At 42.9% G+C, this 8,255-nt stretch overlaps 1 protein-coding gene across 2 annotated transcripts; it reads right to left on the bottom strand.

Moving 5' to 3' along the window:
* Positions 1 to 6,664: 6,664 nt before the first annotated feature.
* Positions 6,665 to 7,701, bottom strand: LOC113892366 (40S ribosomal protein S3a-like). 2 transcript variants are annotated; one of them, XM_027541162.1, is made up of 2 exons: positions 7,195 to 7,701; positions 7,065 to 7,144 (listed from the first exon to the last, which is right to left on the bottom strand). In XM_027541162.1, exons 1-2 carry the CDS (start codon positions 7,496 to 7,498, stop codon positions 7,134 to 7,136), a joined length of 315 nt encoding a protein of 104 aa, XP_027396963.1. In that variant the 5' UTR covers positions 7,499 to 7,701; the 3' UTR covers positions 7,065 to 7,133. The 2 variants fall into 2 exon arrangements, with proteins under 2 accessions (XP_027396962.1, XP_027396963.1); XM_027541161.1 differs by having other exon boundaries at positions 6,665 to 7,600.
* Between the last annotated feature and the right edge of the window lie 554 nt (positions 7,702 to 8,255).

Here is an 8,255-nt window from a genome sequence, read left to right as displayed (position 1 = left end):
GGATTTCCCAGCAAGAGTACTGGAGTGGGTTGCCCTATACAGCTATATATTCACTGATTTTGTTTCCTTGTTCCATTGATTACTGGGGGAGCAGTTTTGACTTTTTTTTTTGCTGTAACTGTAGACTTGTCCATTTTCTCCTTGATATATATCAGTTTCTGCTTCATGTATTTTGAAGCTCTGTAGTTAGACACAGAGACATTTTGAATTATGTCTTCTTGGAAAACAACTTTTTATCGTTGTTCTTCATCCCTGGTAATTTTCTTTGCTCTAAAGTTCATTTGTCTGATGTTACTACAGTCACTTCATCTTTCTTTTGATTAGTATTTGCATGGTACTTCTTTTCCCATCCTTTTACGTTTTTTTTTTTTTTTACTATTTGTTCGTTTAGTTAGCTGCACTGGGCCTTAGTTGCGACATATGGGACCTAGTTCTCTGAACAGGGATTGATGCCAGACAGTGGAAACGTAAATTCTTAACCACTGGATCACTAGGGAAGGACCTCTTTCTTTATTCTTGACATCTCAAGTCTCTTCTGTTATTTCTCTTCTGTCTCAAGATCACCCTTTAGCATTTCTTTTACAGTAGATCCAATGGTAACAAATTCTCATACTTTTCCTCCACCCAAGAATGTCTTTATTCCACATTCATTCCTGAGTGATATTTTCACTGGATACAGAATTCTGAGTTGACAATGTTCTTTCAGGACTTTAAGCATTGTTCCACTTTATTCTGGCTTCTGTAGCTGCTAATGAGAAATCTTCTGTAATCTGAATCATTGTTTTTCATATATGTTTTTGTATATGAAACGCATTGTCTTTCTCTGAATGGCCTTAGAGTGTTTTTCTGTCTTTAATTTTCAGCAATTTGATTATGATGTGTCTGGTCATGGATTTCTTTGAGCGTATCCTGTTTGCTCTCACCAAGTTTCTTGAGTCTGTATGTTTATCTTTGAAGAAAGTAGGGAAAACCACTAGATCATTCAGGTATGACCTAAATCAAATCCCTTATGATTATACAGTGGAAGTGACAAATAGATTCAAGGGATTAGATCTGATAGAGTGCCTGAAGAACTATGGACAGAGTTTCATGACATTGTACAGAAGACAGGGATCAAGACCATCAGCAAAAAAAGAAATGCAAAAAGGCAAAATGGTTGTCTGAAGAGGTCTTACAAAAAGCTGTGAAAAGAAGAGAAGCTAAAGGCAAAGGAGAAAAGGAAATATATACACATTTGAATGCAGAGTTCCAAAGAATAGCAAGGAGAGATAAGAAAGCCTTCCTCAGTGATCAGTGCAAAGAAATAGCGGAAAACAGCAGAATGGGAAAGACTAGAGAGCTCTTCAAGAAAATTAGAGATACCAAGGGAACATTTCATGCAAAGATGAGCACAATAAAGGACAGAAATGGTATGAACCTAACAGAAGCAGAAGATATTAAGAAGAGGTGGCAAGAATACACAGAAGAACTGTACAAAAAATATCTTCATGACCCAGATAACCACGATGGTGTGATCGTTCATCTAGAGCCAGACATCCTTGAATGCGAAGTCAAGTGGGCCTTAGTAAGCATCACTACAAACAAAGCTAGTGGCGGTGATGGAATTCCAGTTGAGCTATTTCAAATCTTATAATATGATGCTGTGAAAGTGCTGCTGCACTCCATATGCCAGCAAATTTGGAAAACTCGGCAGTGGCCACAGGACTGGAAAAGGTCAGTTTTCATCCCAATCCCAAAGAAAGGCAATGCCAAAGAATGCTCAAACTACCGCACAATTGCATTCATCTCACACGCTAGTAAAGTAATGCTCAAAATTCTCCAAGCCAGGCTTCAACAGTACGTGAACCACGAACTTCCTGGTGTTCAAGCTGGTTTTAGAAAAGGCAGAGGAACCAGAGATCAAATTGCCATCATCCACTGGATTATCAAAAAAGCAAGAGAGTTTCAGAAAAACATCTACTTCTGCTTTACTGACTACGTCAAAGCCTTTTTTGACTGTGTGGATCACAATAAACTGTGGAAAATTCTGAAAGAGATGGGAATACCAGATCACCTGACCTGCCTCTTGAGAAACCTGTATGCAGGTCAGGAAGCAACAGAACTGGACATGAAACAACAGACTGCTTCCAAATAGGGAAAGGAGTATGTCGAGGCTGTATATTGTCACCCTGCTTATTTAACATATGCAGAGTACATCATGAGAAACGCTGGACTGGAAGAAGCACAAGCTGGAATCAAGACTGCCAGGAGAAATATCAATAACCTCAGATATGCAGATGACACCACCCTTATGGCATAAAAGTGAAGAAGAACTAAAGAGCCTCTTGATGAAAGTGAAAGAGGAGAGTGAAAAAGTTGGCTTAAAGCTCAACATTCAGAAAACTAAGATCATGGCATCTGGTCCCATCACTTCATGGCAAATAGATGGGGAAACAATAGAAACAGTGACAGATTTTATTTTTGGCAGCTCCAAAATCACTGCAGATGGTGACTGCAGCCATGAAATTAAAAGACGCTTACTCCTTTAAAGAAGAATTATGACCAACCTAGACAGCATATTAAAAAGCAGAGACATTACTTTGCCAACAAAGATCTATCTAGTCAAAACTATGGTTTTTCCAGTAGTCATGTATGGATGTGAGAGTTGGACTATAAAGAAAGCTGAGCACCAAAGAATTGATGCTTTTGAACTGTAGTGTTAGAGAAGACTCTTGAGAGTCCCTTGGACAGCAAGGACATCCAACCAGTGAATCCTAAAGGAAATCAATCCTGAATATTCACTGGAAGGACTGATGCTGAAGCTGAAACTCCAATACTTTAGCCACGTGATGCAAAAATCTGACTCATTTGCAAAGACCCTGATGCTGGGAAAGATTGAAGGCTGGAGGGGAAGGGGACGACAGAAGATGAGATGATCGGATGGCATCACCGACTTGTTGGACATGAGTTTGAGTAAACTCCGGGAGTTGGTTGTGGACAGTGAGGCCTGGCTGTAGTCCATGGGGTCGCAAAGAGTCAGACACGACTGAGCGACTGAACTGAAGTGAACTGATGTTTATCTTTTGCCAAATTTGGGACATTTTTAGCTACGATTTCTTTTTTTTCTTTATATATTTTATTGAACTATAGTTGACTCACAATGTTTCAGGTGCACAGCAACGTGGTTCAGTTATACATATACACATATTATTTTTTAAATTATTTTCCATTCTAATAATTTTTCTGTTCTGTATTTTTCGCCTCGCCTTCTGAGAATCTGTTGACAGAAATGTTAAACCTTTTAATATTGTTTGACAGGCCCTGAGGCTCTGGTAATTTTTTTGTTGTTTTTATTTTTTATCTCTTTTTATCTGTTGTTTAGATTTCATAATTTTTTTTTGGCTGTGCCACTCAGCTTGTGGGATCTTTGTTCCCTGATCAGGGATTGAACCCAGGCCCTGGCAGTGAAAGCTCAAGTCTTAACCACTGGACCACTAGTGAATTCCCCAAAATTGCATAATTTGTATTGATCTACCTTCAAACTCACGCTTTTGTCTGTTATCTTCATTCTGCTATTAAAACCTATCCAGCAAAGATTTTATTTTGGTTATTCCTATCTTTCAGTTCTAAAATCTCCATTTACTTCTTTGTAGCTTTTACTTCTCTGCTGAAACTTTCTATTAATATATTTTCATTTGTTTCAAGAGCATTCTCCCTTTCTTTTTCCAATATAGTTATACTGTTTTGCAGTCTTTGCCTTCCAAAAACTCTGTCATCTTTGTCTTTTCCTAGAGAGCTCTTTGTATGCTGAGTAATTTCAGATCATACCCTGAAAGATGGAATACAGTTTCAAGACTCTGGGTCTTATGAAAATACTAAAGAGAATATCTTCTGTTTCAGCAAGTGATCGACCAGGTTAGAGTCAGGCAGCAACCTGCCTTTTTTTGCACTGTGGTTCCAATGTCAATTTAATTTTCAGTTTGCAGTGCTATTCGGATCAGTCCTACACGTGTGCCACCCAGTGGCCAGTCAGACCTGGACCGTGGCCCATCCTATAGCTCAGCTCACAAGGCTTCAGGTAAGCTGTTCAGGGTCAGATTCATGCTTGCACAGTTCAGAGGTGAGCCCAGGAGTTTGCACAGAGCTATCTGGGCTGCTCTCTTGATTTCTCTTTCTGTGATCTCCTGGTACTTTCTGGTTCTCTGGAGCTTCTCTTTCCAATCCTCTGGCCCAAAAGTCAGAGTTTTAGTTTCTCTGCTCTGCTGGACATTTTTTGTTTTTTAACATTTATTTGGCTGAGCCATGTCTTAGTTGTGGCACTTGGATCTTTAGTTGCTGTCCAGGGACCAAATTTCGGCCCTTCTGTTTTGGGGGTCTTAGCCACTGGACCACCAGGGAAGTCCCTCTGCTGGACATTTCTCACTATGTGTCTGGGTCAAGCAATAAGAGAAGAGAGAAAGGAAAAAGAAGGGCAGATTCGCTCCACATTTTTGTGCCCAGAGCTCCAGTGGTCAGAGAGAAGGGTTTTCCTTCCCAGAGTTTTCAGTGTCTGCCCAGCCACCGTTGCCGTCACCGTGCTGCTGTGGCGACCGCCACCCTGGTGTCCTGTGGGGCTGGAGGGGAGAGGGGAAAGAAAGAGGGGACTTCCCCCCACTGCCAGAGCCCCTTAGACCTGCAGCAGAGGGCTCCAAGGGGAGCCTTTCAGCTCACACCAGATGTGCACTTCTAGGTTTGGGCTGCCTTTGGGTTCATTCCAGGTGATACTGGAGGGGTGGGGGGAAAGGAAAACTCACCACTGCTTTACTGGAACTTTGAATTCTGGTGTCTTTCTCCCAGCTACCATTTACTTCTTGGTTGCTTGTTTGCTTTTTGGGTTTTTCTGGTTGCACTGTGTGGTTTACAGGATCCCAGTTCCCAGGGATCGAACCCCAGGCTCTCAGCAGGGAAAGTGCATGGGTCGAAATCTCTGGACCACCAGGGACGTCCCTGCTTTGTTTACTGTTCACCACAGATCTCAGATAACTGCTCTGTGTGTTCTGTCCAGGACTGTCAGAGAGACAGGGTGGGGTGAGCCTACTCCATTTACAATCTATGTGACCCTAAGCAGGTTAAGATGACTTTTCTGTACCACGCCCGTCATCTTTAGAAGCGGATGGTAGTGATATTAACCTCAGAAGTTTGTTGTATTAAATGAGTTTATATCCATAAGGCACTAAGAGTGCTTGATCACAGTAAGTGCTAAATAAATATTACTAACAGTACTTAATAATAAATAATATTTTTCATTAGCAATTATCATAGAAAGATTAGAAAATAGAGATGGGCAAAAAGATGAAAGTCACCCAAAATCCCAATGCCCAGAAGTATAATATATGCATCCTGATTTGTATTATTTCAGATTTTTCAGTCAAGATATATTTATTAATTGACTGGACACATGAACAATTAGTAGAAGCATAGAACTGTATTCCCTGTCCTGTTCCCCAAATGATACATTTCGCTTTAGGGAGCCAAAGCAGGTCACAGGAAGAAAACTTTCAAGCTCTCGGCCTTCTTCCCACGATTCCTCCCACTCAGAATGCTCATCCTCCCCTTTCTTTATCAGGTTCACTGCTACTTGGGTATCTAGTTTCAATTTAAAGGTCACATCCTCTTAGGAGGCTTCCCTGACCCCAGATGAGAAGTAGATTCTCTGGTAAGGGCTTTCGTGTCACCCTATACTTCTTAGTACTTACCACGCACTTAATTATGTAACCATACAGTTAAGAATCTCAGAGGACAGACAAGTTCTGTACTCAAGAGTTTCACATTTGCTCATTTTTCTCTCCCAAAATGAGCAGGATGGTGCCCCTGGCCTCCCCATCCATCCTCCAAGGCGCTATGGTTGAAGCCTGTTCGGCTGATCCAAGGTGGCACTAATCTGGGCAAGTCTGCTTACATAAATGGGCCACCACAGCTCCGAGCTGAGTCAATGAGCAGTGAAGTCCCATTTTCCAGTCCAACCGCAGAGATTCGAATTCAGTAGGAACCGGGGTGCGAGTGGGGTCCAGCAATATGCATTTTCAAAAGCTGCCCTGATGATTCTGATGCTGATGGACCAAAAAAACTGCTTGTGGTAGGACACCTCCGACACGCCTTCCAAAGATCCTTGCCTTCCAACCATCACTAGGCTGGACCTGGTGACTGGTAAATGACGGGATGTTTCCTCCCCAGTTAGGTTACAGAAGACTGGGCTTTCACCTTGCTGAGGTGGTCTCTGGCTCTTGCTCTGATGAAGGGGGCAGCCTCTGACCTATAGTCAGCCAAGGAGGGAGGACCTCAGCCTGACCACCCAGAGGTAGGGAATCCTGCTGACAATCACTGGCTATGCCCGGAAGTCAGTCCCACCCACTGGAACCCTGAGCTGAGACACCCTCAGTCACACCCTGCGGTAGCCTTGGAAGGGACCCTGAAAACTCAGCAGAAAACTGTAGTGCTGAGTTGTGCAGATTTCTGGGCCATAGAAACCGAGATAATAACCATGTGTTGTTTTAAGCCGCTAGGTTTCAGGGTAATTTGTTATACAGCAGCAGAGCACTCACTCACTGCCTAGACACGCCCCTCTGAACTACTGTCTCTCCACCCATGCTGGAAGACGCACCTAAGCAGAGAACTTCTCACTTCTCTCTCTTTTTTTGTTTTGTTACCACAAATAAGATCTTTTATTTGTCACCATTAAGAGTCTGCATTTTAAACCGATTCTTGGACTGGTGGCTTGTATCCATCAGCTCGTTCAACTTTGGCACCTGCCTCATCCCCAGTAGCTTTTCCAGAACTACTACCTTCACCATGTAGCTCCATGAGTTTTCCCAATTCAAATTTGGGCTTCTTCAGTATTTTTACTTTTCTAACGAAGACATCATGGAGCGGATAAATAGATTGGCAAGCCTTTTCTATGTCTTTTCCAGTGCTATCTGGAATCAATTTATTGACCACCTCTTTCATTTGTCTGCACCTCTCGGGTCATGATTTCCATCATCTTCTTGCGGATCTGGCGCACCTGCTGGTGCTGGGCGTAAGAGGTCTTCCGAATCTGATTGTTGCACTTTTTAGTAAAACCCACACAGAACAGACGAAGCAAGTAACCGTCGGTCGTCTTGACATCAACGTGAGCTTCAATCATGGTCTGCCATCTTTTGACCATGGAGCACATTTTGTCACGGGTAAGACCCACACCATGAAAATTAGTCAGGCAGTTTTTGCCCTGAACATCCTCAGTAATTAGCTTGAATTTTCTAAATGCTACTTGATCATTCTGCAGATCAGCAAGACTCACTTCAAAAACATGACCTTTGAGGCCATCAGATGTGATTTCGGTTCCTTGAGTTCTTGTGACCAATGTTTTCCCAATATTCCTTATATTGAACGTAGCTGGTGCTTTCACATCATACCAATCTTTTTTAGAAAATGGGTCAACCACTTTCTTCTTGGCTCCCTTTTGGCCTCCTTTCGTAAAGCACTTGTTCTTGCCGACCGCCATGGTGCTGCTCAGAGAGCCAAAAAGGCTCACTTCTCTTTAATACGATCTCATCAAATACGGGCTTCCCAGGTGGTGCCAGTGGTAAAGCATCTGTCTGCCAATGCAGGAGATGCAAGGCACATGGGTTTGAGAAGAGGAATCTGGGAGACCTGGGTCAGGAAGATCCCTTGGAGAAGGAAATAGCAAACCACTCCAGTATTCCTGCCTGGAGAATCCCATGGACAGAAGAGCCTGGTGGGCTACAGTCCATGGGGTCAGAAAGAGTTGGACACAACTGAGCACGCATGCACGCACGCACATCAAATACTGACTAGAGACACTGTCTTTGCTTTTTGCGTAGAAAGGTGCATCCCAGTCCAAACGCACTTTTTATGTCCAGAGACTTTGGCTTAACCTTCTAAGAGTTACCTGTTTCATGTGTGTGAACTCTGAATTCGCACAAATGCAAGTTCTCTTTCTCCTCCTATCACAGTGGCCCAGCCCTAAGCTCCTCTAGCTAGGGTTGCCATCGATTTGGGATCATCGTCTGAGAAAGTACAAGTGATGAGAATTTTCGGCTGGAAGAATTTTCCTGGAACCCTAGGCTTTGTTATACATGGAATCCCTAATGTGCTAAGTCACTTCAGTCCTGTCTGACTCTGTGATCCTGTGGATTGTATCCCACCAGGCTCCTCTGTCCGTAGGATTCTCCAGGTGAGAATACTGGAGTGGGCTGCCATTTCCATCTCCAGGGGATCTTCCTAACCCAGGGATTGAA

The sequence above is a fragment of the Bos indicus x Bos taurus genome, chromosome 5 (assembly GCF_003369695.1).
Source record: "Bos indicus x Bos taurus breed Angus x Brahman F1 hybrid chromosome 5, Bos_hybrid_MaternalHap_v2.0, whole genome shotgun sequence".
NCBI classification, from domain to species: domain Eukaryota; kingdom Metazoa; phylum Chordata; class Mammalia; order Artiodactyla; family Bovidae; genus Bos; species Bos indicus x Bos taurus.
This window is presented reverse-complemented; position numbering and strand designations above follow the sequence as displayed.

Excerpts from the sequence above, each read along its gene's own strand:
- LOC113892366 (XM_027541161.1), bottom strand. The coding sequence starts at position 7,498 with ATGGCGGTCGGCAAGAACAAGTGCTTTACGAAAGGAGGCCAAAAGGGA.